The following is a 22,009-nucleotide window of genomic DNA, read 5'->3' as shown; positions in this document are numbered from 1 at the left end:
TCATCTGCATCAACATCATCAAAATCAACTCTTCACCAATTGCAACGATTTCTTCAACCACTTTGTTCACAGGATTTTGAAAACCACCTAAGTCATTAGCACATTCTGCAAAAGGTTTTTCCAAACAGCTCTCACACAGCTAGAAGACATTTGCTCCTACGATTCATGAATGTTTTCAATTGCATGTTTAATATTAAAATTTTTCCAAAATTTTTCTAAAATTCCAAAAATCATTATGCAGTCTAAATAACCTGATAAAAACATATCTTATGGAAATATCAATAGACAAAACAAAAGTCATGGCCTTCAAAGGTGCTAACCCAATAAGAAGCAAAATAGTAATAAACAAAATAACAGAGCAAGTAAATACATTCAAATATTTAGGATGGACAATGTCATATGAAAATGAAGCAGATATAGAACCGAAACTATCAAACATTTTAAAAGTAACAAGCATTATAAATAAAATTTTTAAACTCAATTATGTACAAAAAACACACATGAATAAGAATCTACAATACAGTAACTAAACTACCTTACTTTATGGCAGTGAGATATGGACAATAAAAAAAGCAGATGAAAGAAGACTTGAATCAGCCAAAATGAAATTTCTGTGCAGAACTGAAGGAGTCACAATAATGGACAAAATTAAAAGTAACGAAATCAGAAATAAACTTGCAATTACAAACTCCCTAACTGTTCCATTTTACAGAGAAAAATGGAAAGAACACGTGTTCAGAATCAACAGAAATAGAATACCTAAACAAATTCTAAATTACCATCCAAAAGGTACCCGAAGCAGAGGAAGACCCTTAAAAAGATGGAATTGAGTCCGGAACAGGCCACTTGGCAAGCCTGGAAAGGAAGAAGATTTTTTCCAAAATTCTTGGAGCCTAATTGCATTTCCTCCCGTTGTTTCTACTACCTTTGAGAATGTCTTTTTAAGAAAATAGGCTTTGAAAGTTGCAATGATGCCCACGTCCATAGGTTGTAGCAAAGATGTCATATTTGGTGGAATTTTTATTATTATTATTATTATGTAACACCTCCAGGGAGTCCAAAGACTCATTGAGGGAGGGCACATCCTCTACAATTCTCCATCTCCACCACTCCAGTAACCACAACTACCTTCATCATCTACACCAACGCCATCTACCACTGACCATCACCACTAGTGTTTTCATAGACAATCACAAACATCCATGCTCACAGCAGGATTCGAGCCTGCAGCCTTTTGGCTGGAGAGCAGATACACTAACTGCTCGGCCAACTAGGCTGGCACCTTTAAATTTTGGTAAATTTAAAGGTGCGTTAATTAAAACTCTTGCTGCGTATATAAAGGGATTGTTGCAATTAATTTCGCCATGTTAATCGAATCCCGCATTAAGCAAGGGATACCTGTATATACAAAAATATAAATTAATTAACAAAATAAAATAAAATTTTTATACATATCAGTATAATAATATACAGATGACAGAAAATAAAATCTCTAAATAAATAAAAATAAAGTTTTATAGCGGAACTACATTAAACACATCTCTACAGTCATATATTAAGGTTTTCTTGTGTACGGATTCTGCCATCATGTTCTGGATGCTATATAGATTGCAGATGGGTTCTCTAGATCAGCGTTTCCCAAACTGGAGACCGTAGGTTTTGTTGAGGGGGACCGTGAAATAATGAAAACAAATTTAAAATGTGTTAAATCTAAGTAGATTTTTTTTTATCTTAAAAGAAGCATATTTAATTTTTATTATTTCTTTTTTATTTTTTATATTTTAATGGAAAAAAATCACACATTGGTGTTGGTTCACAAATTTTGCTTCCTGCGTATTTCAGTGCTTAATGAATATTAGTAAATATATGCTTATTCATATAAGTTTCATTTCAAAGCAGAAATCTAAGAATTGCAGTTTCAAATATTTCACCTGATATTGGTGTAGCAGTACTGAAACACATCCATCACATTAAATTGTTATTAAACTTCATTTATGTTTTTAATTCTTTATTACTAATCGTTTTACATTTCATGTGCTTGTACTGCAAATGTACAATAACGGTATATCTATCTATTTAAAAATATAGAGATAATGTGCCATGTCAAATGTGTATGTAAGATGCTAAAAATGTAATATTTGCATTTGATTTTTGCTGTGTATATTTTGTATTGAATATAAATACAATAAATATTATAATAATATATATCTATATTACGATTTTTTTCCGAGGGGGGCCGTGAAATATTTCAATTTTTCCAAAGGGGGCCCTGACATCCAGAAGTTTGGGAAGCACTGCTCTAGATTCTTCGAATTACTAATCCGTCATTCTTGTTTAGATTTAGATGATGTTTTAGCATCTCACAAGCTTACTTGAACTTTCTTTCAAACTAGGTTTGAAATCGTTATGCTAGAAGTGAAAGAAAGAATGAACGTGGAATAATGACTTTACTCAATGTAAATGGTAACACCCCATCTGCTTCTAGCACAAGGGTAAATACCATTTACTGAATGTAAATGGTACCTACCATTGTGTCAGAAGCACCATGTGATTGTTCAAATGATGCATGTTCACTTCATTTGTGAATATTTCATTTCACAAACAAAGGGTAGAAAAAAATTCATGATGAGAATGAAGGTAAATTTACTGAACTGTTGCAAGATAATTTTTCAAACAGCATGTGGAAGAAAAGGATCTCAAATCCAAAGAGTTAGATTTCATCACAACTTCAGTTAATTTTTTCTGGAATATCTCAAGAGTAGGTACCATTTACATTCAGTAAATGTGTCAGAAGCAGATGTGATTGTTCAAATAATGAATGTTCACTTCACTAAGATCTATCAACCATTTGTATAACATGGTGTAAAGTGCTACCACTGCATTGAATCAAGAAACAGAGATGCATGAGAATGAGGAGCTTGTGCAGGAAATATGATTTCCCAACTTGCAGACTCCCTTGGGAGCACACAATTGAAAAATTTATTGAAAATGGAAAGATATTATAGGACTTGAAAATTCAGATGGACATCTTGAACATAATATGCCAGACATCACTGTAGGCTAACAACAATATGTGTGGTTTAGTGATGTGGCAATACCAGGAGACAGCAGAGCAGAAAAAAAAAGTGCATGAAATACTGACCAAGTATAGAGATCTGAAGAATGAAATTCATCAACTTCAGAACAAAAAAGCAACAGCAATTCTGGTTTTCATAGGATAGCTAGAAGCAATACGAAGAGCATTTATGAAACATCTGGAAAAGTTGAGCCTTCCAGATATAACACTATCTCAACTAAAAAAAATGGAACTTTTAGGGACATTTCACATTTTACAAAGATATCTAGTAGATTCCAAGGCCTTTGGATTAGGCCTGAAATGGACTCATTTGCCGCTCAAAGATTTCATTATGCTCTTTTAGGTTTCTTGTTACTCTTTGACTGTGAACAACTTTGTTAATTGAATATAAAGGCACATAGTCTGCTAGATGAAGATTAGAGCAATGATGCAGGATTTTAGACATTTCAAGGAATATTCAATTGAATTTTAATCTACTAGTGCAACATCTTTGTCTAATCCCACTGAACTCTGTAGTATTGATGACATGAGAAGCAAGGCCCGAACCCTCTTATTCTAGAAATCTTATGCAATCTTGGTGTTCTTGGATTCTAGTCTTAACAGAATAGCCAGTCTATCTAAAATAGCAAAGTTGACATGAACAAGATACTTAATAAATACTAGGCAAGGATAGTGGAAGCAATTTATCTTTAGTAGATGGTAAAGAAAGAAGGCAACTTTTTTTGCAGGTTCAAAAGTAATGAATAGATTGTATTTGCAGAGAATTCTTACTATTTGTTCAAAAGTCCCTTTAAGAAAGGGTATGGAAATCCTCATATGATGTTCATGTTACAGTCAGCAAAATATACAGGAAATGTTAATAAATTCAGATTTCCTTTACATGTATTAACCTTTTTTTTTTTTTTTCAAGTATTATTATTTCATTTACTAAATGTGCAAATGAAAATAAACTTTAAATCATATATATATGTGTGTGTGTGTGTGTGTGTGTGTGTTAACTATTATCTAATGACTGAACTCTGAGATTATAAGGAAACAAGTAACTTAAATATATCCACACAACTAGTTTCGTCGGGATGCTGACTTCTTCAGGTGTGATAACACAAAAGTAAATAAAAGACCGTAAAAAACATTGCACTTCTACAACAACAGGGTATAAAAAACTGTAGTTATGTTTGAATTGGAGTCCAAGCTACAGTTCTAGTGTTATGCACATGCGATCGTTTATGGTCTTTTATTTACTTTTGTCATTAGATAATAGTTAACATGTATAGAAACAGAGTTAATCTACTTGCTAATATAATATATGTATGTATATATATATATATATATATATATATATATACTTAAATGTATCTAAACGATAGGGGGTATGTGTGTGTGTGTATATCTTATTTCTTATTTTTATGCAAGGCCAGTTAAACAAAAAATTGGTCCATAGTGTTATATTTCATAATGTAACATTTAGCAGTGTTACATACTTCACAATGTTTGCACTGTGAAGGATGCTGGAATTGGACCTGGTATTAAAGTTGGAGATATCAAACTTAGTTCTCTGTTTTGTGTTCAGCGGCACAACATCATCTGAACACATCCGGTGCAGGACTTCAGGTTTCTCTGACCAAATTGCATAATTGTGGTAACAAATTTGGTGTGTGTGTGTGTGTGTGTGTGTGTGTGTGTGTGTGTGTGGAGGGGGGGTTAACAGTAAAAAGACCAAACTGTGAAAATAGGCAGGAACATGGAGGACTTTGGTTGCATTCTTGATGGAGAACTTGTGAAACAGGTAGAATATTTCAGCTATTTAGAAACAATTTTTGGTGGAGATGGCAGATTAAATTTGGAGACTGATGACAGAAGAACGAGCAGGGGTGGTTTGGAGGGCAGCCAGTTAAATAAATTGGTCAGGGACACTGAACTAGCAGTCAAACAAGATGGTGTTTGGGCCAGTTTTAAGTTTTGCATCTGAAAGTTGGATTAGAGATCGGGAACTTGATCAAAGACCACAGATGTGGGAGTTATGGGGGAAATTGGAGGTGTAAGCAGATGCATTAATGGCAGAATCGTATTGAAGATGGAGATATATATTGGAGAGGGAACCTGATATTGTTTGAATTCAGGAATGTATAAGCAGGGGGGTGGCTGATCTACAATGTGAACACTTGGTTAGAATGGGAGGGGGGAAGCAGTTATTGTTTGATGCCAAGATGGCAGGAGGAAGGCAGAGAGAAGTACTGGGGTATAGGTGGATTAATTCAGTCAGAAGTGCCTTGGAAGCACGTAATGTTCATCATCATCATCATCAAATTCCTGACATGCACCCCCAAAAGGTGTACAGGAAATGATAGTACTACATGAAAAATTTATATCATTAACTTCCTATCTACAATTTTCCTCAAAATCAGTCTGTTACCTGTCAAGACTCCAACATTATCAGATCTTATATTTTTATCTTCTAAAGCACTTTCTACCATACCAATCCACCTATATCTTGGTCTTCCTCTGGGTATTTTTCCTGCCAACTTGGCAGAGAACACTTGTTTTGTTAATCTTTCCTCTCCCATTCTGTTTAAGTGACCAGTTAATAATTAAGTGACCATTAATATGCTCGTTTTTAATATGATATTGCCATTGATGCCATCTGTTCATGCCCGTAATCTTTTTCAGGACTCTCATATCTGCACTCTCTCGTCTTTGGCCAAGTGTTTTACTTCTGACCCAGTTCTCAGATCCAGAAATTAAAATTGGTTTGAACACTGTCTTGTACACAGCTAATTTAGACTTTTGACTAATTTCTCTCTTATTCCATATAAATTTATTTAGTTGATTTCCTACAATACCAGGTTTGTTGATTCTGTTATCTATTTCCATATTTCATTTACCATCTTCACTTAAAATTGTGCATAAGTAGCTGAAATGTTTTACTTGTTCTACAGATTCTCCATTCACAATACAGTTGATATTTTCAATGCTTCTGCCTATTTTCATTGTCTTTGTCTTGTTATTACTGACCTTCATACCATATCTATTGGGGTGCAATCCTAGCTCGCCTCCTCATGGTGCACCCTGGATAATGCTAAATGAGCTAGAGCGACCTTGGCAGCTAGTCTATCCATGGATCTCCTGGCTACTAACTACATGCAGCAATCAGAAGCGAATGGTTTGAAGAACCAACTGACTAGAAATCTCGGACCCCAAGTCCGAATCTGTCATCTTAACATCGAAGGAATTAGCAAATCAAAATGTGAACACCTTTCAAAATTCCTTCTTGACCAAAATATAGACATTGTACTCCTCCAGGAAACACATGCTGCTACTGAAGAAGACTTGTACAGAAGAGGGAGAATATACGGCTACCAGCTTGTAGGAGCAACTTACCACCATGCATAGCGACATATGCCTGCAACAACATTGAGCAGATCGAACTTGTTACTGCATCAAGTAATGATGATGTCAGCTTGTTCATGATGAAGTTGGGCGAACTGATGCTTGCTAATGTCTACAAGCCACCAAACATCCAATGGCCTCAACAAGTCCTCCCTCTTTTGAGCCACCCAACTATATATGCAGGAGACTTCAATAGCCACCGTGAGTTATGGAGGTATGCTCATAATGATGAATGCAGCATATCCCTCGCCGACTGGGCTGAGACCTCCAATATCTACTTCGTCTTTGATGCTAAAGAACGTGGCACCTTCAGATCAGCAGCATGGAGAAGAGACTATAATCCTGACCTCTGCTTCGTCACCTTTAACAACATGAATGAACCTTTACCTGCTCAAAGAAGGGTTCTCGGTGACTTCCCTCACAGCCAACACTGACCGGTCCTCCTTGAAGTGGGCATAAAAATACCTCTTGTCCGATCAATTCACTGCCCGAGATGGAATCTTCGAAGAGCCAACTGGGAAAAATATGCCATTGACCTTGACAAGTGTGTTTGTTTCATACCTCCTGTACCCAATAACTGCAATCGATTTGTAGGAGCTGTCATCTCTACAGCTAAAAAACATATCTCCAGGGGCTATAGAAAGGAGTATATCCTTGAATGGAACGAACGGAGTGAACAGCTCAACGAGAAATTTATGGAGAGCAGTGATCTGGAAATTGCAGAAGATCTCCTCCACGACTTGGACGCAGCAAGACAACAATGCTGGATCGAAACAGTTGAGGGAATGGACCTCAGGTACTCCAGCAGGAAGGCCTGGAGTGTATTACGGAAGATAGGAGGCGCTACAATGATGACTACTAAAAAGACAGATGTCACACCAAACCAAGTTGCTAACCACATTACTAGAATCTCGAGATGGCAACGTGATAGAAACCATACCATTAAAGTTAAAAAGAGAAGCCAGAGACCTGAAGGCAAAATTACAAGACAAATCAGAATATGCAAGACCCTTCAGCGATGAGGAAATCAACGATGCACTAGCTGATACAAATATGGGAAAGGCCCCGGGGTTTGACGCCGTACACCCGGAGTTTCTTATTCATGCTAGCAAAAATACCAAAATATGGCTCACCCATTTCTTCTCAGAAATAATGAACACCGGCATGTCCAAAGGAATTTAAGAGAGCTAAGATCATAGCCCTTCCCAAACCCAGAAAATCAACTGACAACCCACAAAACTATTGTCCAATCTCCCTACTAAGCTGCACATATAAACTACTGGAAAGACTACTGTACAACAGCATAAGCAACACTATCGTTGAACACATTCCGATAGAACAGGCAGGCTTTAGGCCAGGAAGAAGTTGCTGTGACCAGGTCCTGACCCTGACAACTCAAATTGAAGCAGGCTTCCAGAAGAAACTTAAACCTGGAGCCACTTTCATTGACTTAACATCTGCTTATGACACTGTCTGGATCAGGGGCCTCTTCCTAAAACTAGGAAATATTATAAAGTGTAAAAAAACTCTACAACTTTTTGAATCTATTCTCTCCAACAGAAAGATCTGGGTCCATATTGGCGGAAAAAAGAGCAGGCCCAGATTCCTTCATAACAGTCTTCATCAGAGCTCTATGTTATCCCCTATACTTTTTTAACATCTATGTGTATGATCTACCTCATACCAGATCAAGCAAGTATATGTACGCCAATGACCTAGCGATCTTACGTCAATCCACCTCCTTTACCAACCTAGAATCAACCTTGAATACAGACCTGAACACCCTAGAAGAGTACTTCAAGCAGTGGTACTTGAAGCCAAATCCAAGAAAACATTGTCCTCAGTATTTCACCTATACAATGCAGAGGCGAATCGACAACTCAATCTTTCCTTCTGTGGAAAAATGGTAGAACATGAGCCTCACCCAAAATACCTTGGAGTGAGCCTGGACAGAAGCCTAACTTATAAAAGGCACATCATTAACCTCTCCAATAAAATTAAAACCAGAAATAACATAATTTCAAGGCTTGCTGGAACAACAACCTGGGGTTGTGGTATAGAAGTCCTAAGGTCGTCTGCACTAGCCCTTGCATTCTCTGCAGCAGAATATTGTGCCCCTGTCTGGGAAAGAAGTACGCACACTAACATTATAGACACCCAGCTGAACTCTACCATGCGCACAATTAGTGGGACAGTGAGAAGCACCCCTCTCTCCTGGCTGCCTGTTCTATCCAACATTGCTCCACCACACATACGGAGAAGACAAGCCTCAATTAAGGAATTTAATAAAGCAATGAGCAACCCACTCCTACCCCTACACTAGACTCTCATAAACCCACCTAGTCTTCGCCTCAAATCTAGAAAGCCTCTCTGGCCCATGGACGAACTCTCTTCAGCTGCGCTGCCATCAATATCTGACATATGGAAAGAATACTAGTCCAACAATCTCCCAACAAACGGCTTCCTGGTAGAAGATCCCTGTGCTCCGCAGCCTGGTTTTTGATCTGATCTTCCTAGGAAGATTTGGTCATCCATAAACAGGATCAGAACTAGTCAGGGCAGATGTGGCTATCTTCTACATAAATGGGGGGCCGTCAGATCACCCTTATTGTGATTGTTCTCCCGTGGCTCAGACGATTACTCATATTGTGTATGACTGCCCAAGGCGCCAATTTCACGGTGGTGGCCTACAGGACATCCACAAGGTGACGGATGAGGCCTTGAATTGGCTTTCCAGCCTGGACCTTGACCTGTAGTTGGTATGATGGTGGCGGTGGTTATGGAGGAAACAGAAGATCACGGTCCCGTCTCACCACGAAGACGTTATTCTCATAGTCCTCGTCATAGTATCAGCAGAACTCCTCCTCATTTTAGAAGATGATGATACAGCGTGAAATGGACCTCCTCTAATGGATCAAGTTTTCTCACACAAGACACAACTGCTCTCTACTTAAACCTCGGATACAGCTATTTTTATGTTGTGAAGTGTTGTGAGAACATGCAACCTTGTCATACTTGGTGCAGCAGGACAATAATTGTCCCTGGCTTAATTATAACAAGTTACTTTTGCTTTATAATTTAAAAAAAAAGGAAAGACTTAGAAAACAGGTTGTGCCTTTTATGTAATGAGCTTTTATATGTTAACATTTTCATCATTTGTTTTCTGGAAATTGTGATTGTACTTTTCACTTACCAGTTTTCATGTAGCCATAAGCATAAATAAATAAATCATTATTATTACATTTATATGCAGACATTATTCCTTCGAAAAGTGTTGGTTCTTTCAAGATGCACTAATAAAAGTCAATACACGAAATGTCAAAGTGTGTCTTGATCACAATTATTGTTTTCAAAGTGTTGGTGTGGAAGTGGTTCTTTTCAACAGATCACAATGAACTTATGAGAGAAAAAATACTCTCTACAGCTACATTTGTTCCTGGGATTGCCATACCAAATGCAACAACTGGCAGTATGTTTTTTGTAGTGGATGTTTTTTTTTTTGGAGCACCTTAAACACGTCACACCAATTTTTATCACTTCAGCATTTGTGTCCTTATATTCTTCCATCTTGGAGTTCACAACATTATGTATATGGCTGACTTCATCAAATAATTCATCTTCATCAACAATATTGAATATTTTGCTGTCAACATCACTGATTGCTTTTAGGCTGCTTGCAACTTCAGCCCAAGTTAGTGAAGTTTGCAACTTAATCCAGTGAATTGCTTTCAATTGCTGGAAATGATAAGTGCATTTGCTTAAATATTCGAGGAAAGTATCATAAAATAAATTTGTAGTGTCTAAAAATTATTTTCCATCAAAAGACACTCTCATCTTTGAACTCTGAAATAACTGATGACATTTTAAATGTTTGAAAGTTCTCAGCTTTCTTATTTGTAATTTTCTGTCTGAGCAATTCCAATTCTTCTACTACTTCATTTGCCAAAATATTTTCACTTTCTATTTTTGTTATTGTTGCTGAGAATATTTTCAGCTGGCTTTGCATGAAACGGAGCCAAAGTATTGACTGTTGGTTACTGAAAAATTATTTCAACAATGTAGGGCATTTATCTTGTGATAAAAAGTAAGATCTCAGTCCATCATACATGTCAATAATCCAATTCACAGCTGATAGTAATGATAACCATCTTGTTTGTACACTACCTAGAACACACTTGTATTCAATTTCTGTAAATGCGCAGAAATTCTTGTAAATGTGGAAATACTGAAATATTTTATTTACAATTGTTTCGATATTGATAGGCAAAATATCAGCACTTGTCTGTACACCATTATGAACATGAGCAGCACAGCCAATAGCATAAAAGTTCAGTTTTAATACTTTGTTGAGTCTTGAAAATACATTGTTGGAACCACCTCATTTGTATCCACCAAATTTGGTGTTGCAGTTATCTGCAGAAAATGCAATAATTTTCTTAGTCAGCTATTGTTTCTGCAAAATGTCCGATATATGATTTGCAAGCAGTTCTGCTGTTTCCCCTGTTATATTCTGAAAATCTATCACTTTAACCTGAATACCTTTATTTGGAATAAAGTACCTAACAAGGACAGGCACCAACTTCAAATTTCTATGGTTTGATGTGTCTACCATAACTGACACATATTTGGGTTGTTTCAATTCAATTGGTATTTCTCGCATTGCATAAGATGCCAGGACATTCACTAAAATCGATTGGCACTTTGATTGTCCACATGTAAATTTCTTTTGAAATAAATTTCTCACTATTGCGGAGGTGCAGTCCATTGACCTCAAAGAAAGATTATGTTTCACTGCATGAAACTCAAACAAACCTTTTTGAGCTGCAAGACATTTACTTTCGTCAGTTAATTTCCATTTTGAATTTTTCATGAAAAATGATATAACATCTTGACTTGAACTGCGAGCAGCAGCTGCTAATTTATGTTTTTGCTTCATCAAATGCTGTTTTATATCAGAACGGGCCTCAGTGTTCAATTGAAAAAACCGAATGACACACAATACACTGCAACTTGTTTGTTGTTTCGTCGTCTTTCAAGAAGGGATATTTTTCTTTTAAATCCCGAGTGAAACTACACTTCCTTTTCAGCGATAAAATCTGGATGAAATATTACCACTCACAATGCATACTCACTTTAACTTTCACAATTACTAACATGCAGGTAGAAGTACAAAACAACAGTATGGTAGACAAAGTAACCTTGTTACCGCCCAGATGCAGCAGTGCTGCTACTGGCTGCAGCATTTTCATCCTATCGCAGAGAACGTGCACTCATAACAGTTGATAATTGTCATTGCATGCATATTTTTGATCTCAAGCTATCACATGTCACCAGCAGAGACATTATCTTTCCATATTCGAACACACAAGAATGAAGTCATGCCACGAATACAAAAAAAGGGACAAAATGGAACTAAAGTTAATAAAAAGGGACAATTAGTGTCCCGTTAAGGTTTTGTTGGACAAGGGACCAGAGTCCAAAAAAGGAGACAATCCCTGCACCAGGGAGAAAACATCACTATCAACAATAACATAGTCAATGAGACTTTTCTTATTCCTTGCCTCTTCTCACCATGTGAATTTGTGCACATTTTTATGTTGTAACATGGTGTTAGTAATAACCAGTCCATGTCCTGAGCAGAAATCCAACAGGTAATTGCCATTATTATTAGCTTGGCTCTTTTCTCCAAATGTTCCCAAAATATTTTTGTATGTCTGACAATCATTTCCTACTCTGCTATTTAGATCCCCAACAAGGACCAACTTTTCCTTTTTCATTGTGTCAGTTGCTTTCTCTAAAGCCTCAAAAAATTCCTCCACGTCTACCTTAAGACGTGGAGGAATAGAACCTTCTTTGGGACCATAGGAACAAATAAGTCTCATTATCGAGTTCCCCATTCTGATATTTGCCCACATCGCTCTACTTGATACTGCCTGCCATTCAAGAAAATTAGCTTTGTATTTAGTGTTGAATACTATGGCTACTCCTTCTTTTCCTTGATTGTCATTGCCTGAATATAACATTTTGTATTTATTGCTCAGAAGTTTGGTTTTTGTCTCAATGGTTTTTGTCTTTTTGATTTCAGTCACCCCCATTATGTCAATCTGGTATTTATTCTTTTCTCTCTCTCTCTCTTTTTTTTTTTTAATACATATTCTGTAAACCCTACTAATGAGACAGAGAATGAACTCCATCTCCCACCTAAAGACATCAACACCCACAACCTGTTAGTTATAGGAGGATATGCTATCCACTCAGCCAACTAGGATGGAGTTAAAAGATAACTCTAAAAAGGAGGATGGCAATAATGGCAAAATAAGACTATGAGATGTGTGTCTGTTGCATGTGTTTTCGTGCAAGAGGGAAATGAAAGTTTTGAAAAATTTGAAAAGTTCTAACCAGAGACTCATAAATACAATGCTGAGCCAAGAGAAATTCACTATAGCAAACTGTACACTATAAAAAAAAAACTATTTCTGTGGTCCCTGTAGTATATACAGCAAATGATAATAGTACATTAATAGTGTACTATAGTTGGAATCGACTGTATTTAGGAGGAGGATCTGAAATATAATATAATGACAGGATAACTTATGCAAATCCTCATAAGTATGTAAAACCTATAAATATTGTAAATTTCATTCAACAAAAAACATTTGTTCATTTAAGTTTATTATACATAAGAATCAGATACTATTCTGTACTACTTAAATATATTAATACACCATGTATGAAGCTTTTCTAATTTTTAAGGCAATTTATTAAGAGAAAACCAAATTTCTCAGTTGTACTCACTAAAACATTTTCACCTCTACAAAGCCTTTCATACATTTCACGTTCAGGTATTTCAGTCACTGTAGGGGTATCCTCTGAGTAAGTAATATGTGAATCTACAGGCACATCTCCATCATCTCCACGCTTCATTTGTTCATTTTTTTGAATGGCATCTTCATAATAAGCTCTATTACCTTTGGCACGTGGGTGATCTGGTACTGTAAGTAAAAGAGATATGTTTATGGAGAAAAGATTCAGAGATATTTGATATTCACAAATAATAGTAAAATGTGTGACTATAATGGTATATTAATGCCATTAGATTTTAAAGAAAACAAAAACAAAATAAAGCAATAAAAGCCAAATTGAATAAAACATCAAACTGAAGTAAAGCGTCATTTATAATCAACTCTAGCCACTCAATGTGTTTTGATAATCTTCAGTTTATCTTTATGCATTATAAGACATGAATCTGAAGTATGAGCAATATTACTATGCAGCATATTTGAAAATGCAAGGTATTAATCAATTAGCAATGGACTGAAGTTAATGAGAGATTAAGCGAGCATGAAAAGTAAGCAAAAAAAATTAAGTTCCAAGTCAGCATTATAACAGAATGACTTATTTAGATTAAGTTGAATGCAATATGAACATCTATACCATATTTATTTACTACATCCCCCCCCACCTTAAAAAACAAAATCAAATTAACCTTTTCATGAAATTATCTTCTTGTTTAATTCTTTGTTCAAGTGCAAGCAAACACAGTTTGTGTGTGATGTATTCTCACAACTAGGCTACTTGTATAGAGGCTAATAACTTCACATAAATTGCCTTAGAAATCCCATAATAAAAAGCACACTTCCTTTCAGAAGCATATTGCTATGCATTATGGGAAGGGTCACAACACAGACCAGTTTCAATCTTTATTAAGGTCTCATCAGAGGGAGCCAGACCGATCCAGAAGAGATACAAAGGTTGAATTAATCCAGAAGTCATATATTTCTCATAATCAATCATACAGTAATAAGTTGTATCATCTTGTTATTAAAATACTCCAGATCAGAGATAGATGTAGAAAGTTGTTCCACTTTCTACAACTTTTGAAATTAAATTTGAAATTTTACTTACACTTGGATAAAGCATTAAACAATAATATAATTTTTTCGTAAGTTTAACTTCTAACCAAGTAGATAAAGTTTCTACAACTATCGCTGATCTCGAGTATTTTAATAATGTGCTGACACACCATTTTACTACTTGTAAATTTTACCACTTTTATAACATTTTACCACCTGGCCTGGTTGGCTGAGTGGTTAGTGTATCCGCTCTCCAGCCAAAAGGCTGCGGATTCAAATCCCACCGTGGGCATGGATGTTTGCGATTGTCTGTGAAAATACTAGTGGTGATAGTGGGCAGTAAATGGCATTGGAGTAGTTGTGGTTTGTTTTAGTTGGTGGATTGAGTGGTGGAGAGAGAGAGTTGAAGAGTAGGTGCCCTCCCTCGATGAGTCTTTGGACACCCTGGAGGTGTCAAGTAATAATAATAATCATAAGACAAAATGGGACTAGAAATTCAGCCTATACTTGAAACAGATCCAAAAATTCATGAACTAATCCAATTTTGAACAGACCAACTGAAAGAACTTCACTCTAGCTAAAACAGCAGTCATGCCTGCTAGGCCCTTGTAATGCCATTGTGTGTAACTTGTACCTTACCACACTGTTTTGCTACTAGTATAATGACATGATTTCTGATAACTCTCAAAATCTTCATGCGTCTACCTCTCAATGACAAAACCTCAACAAAGACTGAAACTAATAATGAGCAGTGACATTCCCTTCTTAATGTACATGCTTAAGAAGGGAATGTGCTGTACATTATGAAATACAAAGAGCAACACTATGTGAAGTTAACTGTTCTGATACATACGAGAAACTATTTAATGTGTAACAAATATTTAATGTTTAGGTAAATCAATAATGAAATTAAATTAAAGGGTTCCAACTGGATGGATGTGAAATATATGATCCTCTTAAACAGGATCATCTAGCCTTTCTTCACAATTCCACTCTCACCTCCATAAGGTGAACCCTGAAACCTGAGTAACCACGTACAAGATTATATACATACCAACCCCAGTAGGAAGCTTGGTCAGGTACAAATGAAAGAAAGGAGCATTAGGGCAAGTTTGGAGGATTTAAGATGGCAACCCTACTACCAAAGCAGACTGCAGATGGGCACAGCAGTAACTAAACAGCTGCATTTTTTTTTTTTTTTCTTATTCCAATGTCTCAGCATAAAAGAAAACAAAATGCCACTCTGGAAAATGTGATATTTTGAGAGATTAACAGATACGAGCAAGACAAGAAAAGGAAAAAGAATGAAAATAAGTAAGAATATCTGGAATATTGCTACTGAGAATGTCAGAAGTATTCATCACAAATACTAATATCAGTGCAAATTCTAATAGAAAATATACTGAATTAGCAGTAACACACACACAGTTCATTTGAAACAGATAGTTACATTTATATCTATAGTGGAATCAAAAATGAAGAAGTAATAATTTATTATTCATAAATCTATTTAAAAATCCCACATTATAAATACCAGAGCTATGATTGTAAGAAAATTGCTGAGAAGAATAAAAGATGTGTTGCAGGAAAGGTAGTCACAGTATGTTACCCAGGTAAGATTTTGTCTTCCCTACCATACTGATCACCTTTCTTGCCTGATCCTTTTACTGTTCATGAGTTAGCTGGTCATCTTTTTCCTTATATAGCCCATCACATCATTTTCTTTTTTTCAGCTCATCCTTAATGCACTACTTGTCCATCTAACTCTTACCCGATTTATCTTCCTGACCTTGGGTATACAATGTGACATTGCTTCCTCCAGATATCACTTGACTATCCCCTATGCACTGTGAACATCCTTCCCTTACAGATCTTTATGCCATGGTACTGTTTCGAACTTCTAAGCGTGACATACTCACCTGCCATACAGTTCCACCTATACCCCCTTCTTAAATGGAATTTCCACATGTTTTAAAGTCAAGACCACAAGTTCACTTTCCCCACTTGGAGGCAATGTAGTAACCTTAGTGATGGACAGGTCTTCTGATTCTGTAACAAGATGTAAAACTTTCGAACTCCAAGTTTCCTCTCTCACATTCTGCTTCAAGTAATTATCTCTCAGTAAGTATTATATAAATTCCATTTCCCTACTGCCATATGATCTTTCCTGCTTCCCATCTGTCTCCAAAGTTGAAGTCCCCATAATAATTACTTGACTTACATTCATTGTACTAATCTGCTGATGCATATCTTCCTCTACCCTATAGCAGCAACCATTTTTTTATTTTGTCCTATTGGCCTCTATCTCACCAGACTGAAATATGTGAAGAGAAACCAAAGAGTAAAGGGGTGTGGTTTGTGAATGTGTAGTGGATCTGTATAAGAATAATAAACTGCATTTGAATGGTTTTGTGTAAATCATTTGGAGAGGCGGCTGCTGCTGCTGGAAGGGAGAGTAATGAGTGTAGAGAATGGATTTAACAATCATACATACATACATACTACTCACTTATGAAGTGAGCAGTATGAGTGTGGAGAATAAGAGAACAGGAATGCAAAACAGACTGAAATGGTGAGTTGGGATGGATAGGAAAACACAGCATGAGAAAGAACAATGCTTGTAGAGGTAGTGAAGGTGTGAGTATACAAGTAAGGCATGAGATAGCCAAGGATATGGTGGGGGAATCTGAGTTTGAAGAGGGATGGGCAATGCAAGAGAATGGCTTACAGGAAGGCATGGAAAAGTCACATATAATAAACAGTATCAGTGGAACTTTGTTATACACTCAGAAATGAACTGTCAAGTTTATATACAAATTCTAAAAGTATCAGAAATAAGAGGAATGAAATTGCTGCATTGATTGAGTTCATTCACCAAAAATTGTTGAAGTGAGATGTGGGTGGATGAGAATGACATCTTGACATGAATAAAGATGGAGGGTTATAATGTTTTTCATGAAGACAAAAGGATAGGGGAGAAGGAAGGTGCTGATAATGATTTGTGTCCATTAAAGGTAGAGATGAAAGGGAGACAGGGTAGCAGTTTGAGCCAGTATGGTGTCAAATAAAGGTGAACAGAATGAAATATTTAGTTGGGCATTGATATAGACCTAGTAATGTAGAGGATGATGACAATGAAATGTATAAACAAATTAGCCAAAAAAAATAGGATAAAGGTTATTGTTAGAGGTGATTTTCATTATGATAATACAGACTGGAATGATGGGATGGCATCCAGAAATGAACTGTCCTCAAAAACTTGACAAATGAATTTCTCAAGTTTTTGAGGAACAACTACTTTAGGCAGCAGGTCACACAAGAATTATGGGTTTGGGATTTGATCACTGCATTAGAGGATGTCATTATAAATGACGTGTCAAATCTCTCCATCTGGTTGGTGAGAGTATTTATGAAGTGATTACCTGGGTGGTTGCCAACTATGTGAGGAAAGGATATATACTGACTAATACATGCATGTAAACACAAGAAAGATATTTAATTAACCAAATATTTCGGTCTCTGAAAATAGCAGACCATCTTCAGTGGCACTACAAAAACAGTTTTAAAAAAAAAATACAAGGTGGAATACTAACAATAGATCATTTAAAAATAGAACAAGCTGCGTGATGTTATATCACTAAGTATTAAAGGGAATATTTTTAAGCAGAGACATGATTGAAATAAAGATATTAATTAATAATAATATTAAATAACATAAAATTAATATGAATTAATGAGTTATCCTGATTAGACTTTCCCAGATTTTTGATACAGATATACAGTCATTCCGATTCAGGTTAGGACGACGGAGTAAGGCCTCTATGCTTTCTTTGAATAAACGTTCAAATTTATAACGGGATCTATGTAAGAGGCGAGTTTTTGACCAAAGGATGTTGTGGTTAGTTTCAATCCCGTGCTGAGTCAATCCAGATTTTTCAGATTTGTCGTGATGAATGGAGGATTGATGTTCTTAGATTATTTTTTCAAGAGTACGTCCAGTTTGTCCAAAATAGGAGAGATCACAGTTGCAGGGAATTTGATAAACTCCAGGAAGAGATATAGTTGAGCATTTGTCTTTAGGAGAAGGAAAATGGGAAGATAATTTGTTAATAGGTGAATACGTAGCTGTTAACTTATATTTCTTCAGAATTCTTGCAATAGGTTCTGAAATCCCGGAGATGTAAGGAATTGGAACTTGACATATTGAATCTTTGTAGTTTTGTGGTGGATTATAAGAATCGAGATGTTGAGTACTCTTTTCAGAAAAGCCATTCAGTTTCATGTGTTGTTGGATAGCAGAAAGTTCTTTCTGTAGAAAATTAGAAGTAGAACAATTAGTTTTGGATCTTCTGATTAGACATTTTATGATTCCTGTTTTTTGACAAGGATGATGGGCTGATTCTTTAAGAATACAACGACCTGTGAATGTTGGTTTCCTGTAAACTGTAGTTGTAAGAGTATTTGAAGGTGACTGGATGAGGAGAATGTCTAAAAAAGATAACTGGTTGTTTTCTTTCATTTCCATAGTAAACTTGATACGATGATGTAAGGAACTGATACTGTTTAATACTCTAGTTCCTTTCTAAAAACTCCTCAGATTTCTTAGAAAAATTAAAAAATGTCTAATAATTGCAATCTTAAGGTGAGCTTTGATATAGAATCTTTATATATAAATGTACCTCTCAAGGAGACTTTAAAATTACTTGCTGACATCTTTTCAGAAGACATCATAAAACTATTCGATTTCGTAATACACTGGATCTGGATATTTCTTATGTCAAAGCAAATTTTGCAGCCAAGTAGAAGGAACGGCCATGGGAAGTCCTCTCTCTCCTGCTTTAGCCAACTTTTATTTAGAACATCTAGAAAAAATCCTCTTCTCATCTATTTTACAGATGGGATTACTGGCTAACTACAGCTAGCCAGTAATCACATTACACGTTTACAACAAACACGCATGCGTGTAACCTTAGCTACTAGTTGGTTTACAACATTTTTTATGTTCCTTTCAATTTGCATTTACTAGGTTTCATGTCTTTCTATAAATGCCTTGAAAAAGCCAGACAGTCTGTTGGTGAAACTGGTAGGCTTTAATATAAGTTTTATTTTAAATGGTCTGTATTAATAAAATTGTATTTCCATTATAAAACAACCAAATATGTATAGTTTAAATAGTTTAATGAAACACAAAGTTTGGTGCAAGGAAAGAGAAAAATGCAGAAAGGCCAAACTTTTGAACCACCTAACGTTCCTTAAACATTGCAGGGAATTCTCCATCATTCCAAAGTTCCTCATAGTCAGAAGTCATATCAATTTTATATCAGCTAAAAAAAACGTATCTGCGCACTTCATTGGCGCTTGTAAGGGAAAGGATTCAACACACGAGATACAAACTTAATAAAAGTGATATTAATTGCCGCAAGTTCTTTGATGAAATTTCTAACAATTTAGAATACACCATATGGAATCAATTAGATCAAATGATACAACGCAGTTATGAAAAAACTTTCAAACTTTATAAGGACAAACAAATTAGGAAATTCAATGAACTTTACAAGAAAAAATATCGGACACAAAACAACCTCCCGGATGACAAAGTGATTTTTAATTTGTCAACTCATAGTCTCACAAAAAACGAATCTGACATTCTCAAAAAAGGTTTTAATTTCGCAATTACGCCCAAACACATTCCTAAAATGGATTTCATGTGTGTGGAATTGAAAAAGGCCTATATCCACTACCACAAAACGTGGCCAACACTATTAGATTCAAAAGTATGATAATCCTAGCCAAAGCCAAACAACCTGTTCTCAACACGTCTCCTTATGATAGAATGCAATTCTCAACTTGAAGACAAACAAAGATATCATTATTACAATGATATCTTTGTTTGTGGCCAACACTATTAGATTCAAAAGTATGATAATCCTAGCCAAAGCCAAACAACCTGTTCTCAACACGTCTCGTTACGATAGAATGGCAATTCTCAACTTGAAGACAAACAAAGATATCATTATTACAAAGGCTGATAAGGGAAATTCTACAGTTATCGTCAACTCTAAAGATTATCATGATAAGTTAAACATATTACTATCAGACAACTCCACTTATAAGATCCTAGACAGAGACCCCACAATAAAAAATCATAATGAAACAAACCAACTAATCAGAAATTGTGACATTTGCCAGAAGAAGTGAAGAGAACACTAAAATCCTCACATCTCACATCCTATCACTCCAAGACTATATGGGACACCTAAAATACATAAACAGGATATAGCTCTCCATCCAATAGTTGATGGAAGATCATCACCAACCTACCTTTTAGCAAAGCATCTTGCAAACTTATTAAATAAAATAAGATCAACAGAATCCTATATCAAGAAAAGTCAACATTTTGTAAATAAACTCCAAGCCATTAAGATTGCACCAACAGACATGCTAGCCAGTCTAGACGTTGTATCCCTTTTTACCAATGTACCAGTAGAAGAGGTAATAAACATTATCCAAGATCTCTTTCCTCTAGACATCACACAGATGTTTAGACGCTGCCTTCAATCTAATTTCTTCAAGGTTAATAACACCATATACCAACAATTAGAAGGCCTAGCAATGGGAAGCCCACCATCGCCATCTTGTGCAGACCTTTTCATGGAAAAACTTGAAAAAGAAATTCTCTCCACAATCTCTCTGAGACCATCTACATGGTGGAGATATGTTGACGATATCTTCATCATATGGGAAGACAGTTTAGAAAACCTAAAATCGTTTGTGGATAAAATCAACTCAATATATAGCAAGATAAAATTCACTCTGGAAGTGGAAAACAACAACCAACTGCATTTTTTAGATATCTTGATAAAAAAAACAACCAAACAGTGTCAAATTATCCATTTACAGAAAGCCCACGGATACTGGAAGATATCTTCATTATACTTCAAACCATCATAAGACACACAAACTGAGCATTATCCACATGTTGAAATATGAAGCCAAAAAGTTTATATCAGAAGAGGAGGATACACAGACTGAGCTCTCACTAATAGCCAACACATTATCAAAAAATGGATATCCTCAAAACATCATCAAAAAATATCTATACAATGACAACCCCAGACAAAAAGAATCCCACTGTCAGCACATTTCTACTGTAGTGATCCCTTTCATCAAGTCAATTTCTTATCAAATAGAAGAATACTAAGAGCCTACAACATCAGAGTGGTCTTCAAACCAACCACCAACATCAGACAAGTTTTAGGATCCCCAAAAGATAAGGTGCCGTTCTACAAATATCCAGGAGTATATTACATTCAATGCTCCTGTGGTCTTGCCTACATTGGACAAACTTAACAAAGTTTAGAAATTAGACAAAAAGAACATGCTGGTGATGTAAACCACAACAGAAGCATCTCTTCCGGCTTAGCACATCATTTCTGTACGTCTAACCACACAATAGATTGGCAAAACAGCTCCATGCCATATCTCGATGACGACTACAGACATTGTTTATTCAAGGAAGCCACAATAGTGTCAATAACCGGCGGAAACCTCAACAGAAATCAGATTGTAATTCTAAACAGTTCGTGGAAAAACCTGATCCTCTCTCTCAATCAATCTGAACTACAGCTAGCCAGTAATCACATACATGTTTACAACAAACATGCATGCGTGATAATGAATAAGAACAATAAGT

The 22,009-nt window shown here is 35.9% G+C and overlaps 1 protein-coding gene across 6 annotated transcripts in view; it reads right to left on the bottom strand.

The window, feature by feature from the left end:
* PH4alphaEFB (prolyl 4-hydroxylase subunit alpha-1) overlaps positions 1-22,009 on the bottom strand; it is a 294,206-nt gene that overhangs the window by 105,595 nt on the left and 166,602 nt on the right. For all 6 annotated transcript variants that reach the window (XM_090409648.1, XM_090409645.1, XM_090409646.1 and 3 more), the window contains one exon: positions 13,259-13,455. In XM_090409648.1, the coding sequence (XP_090265774.1) occupies positions 13,259-13,455 (197 nt within the window). The remainder of the gene's footprint in view (positions 1-13,258; positions 13,456-22,009) is intronic.

This window comes from Typopeltis vanoorti, chromosome 19 (genome assembly GCF_054136105.1).
Source record: "Typopeltis vanoorti isolate ZY-2024b chromosome 19, IOZ_Tvanoo_1.0, whole genome shotgun sequence".
In the NCBI taxonomy this organism is placed as follows: Eukaryota; Metazoa; Arthropoda; class Arachnida; order Uropygi; family Thelyphonidae; genus Typopeltis; species Typopeltis vanoorti.
The sequence above is the reverse complement of the archived record's forward strand: the minus strand, read 5'-3'. Positions and strand labels throughout refer to the sequence as shown.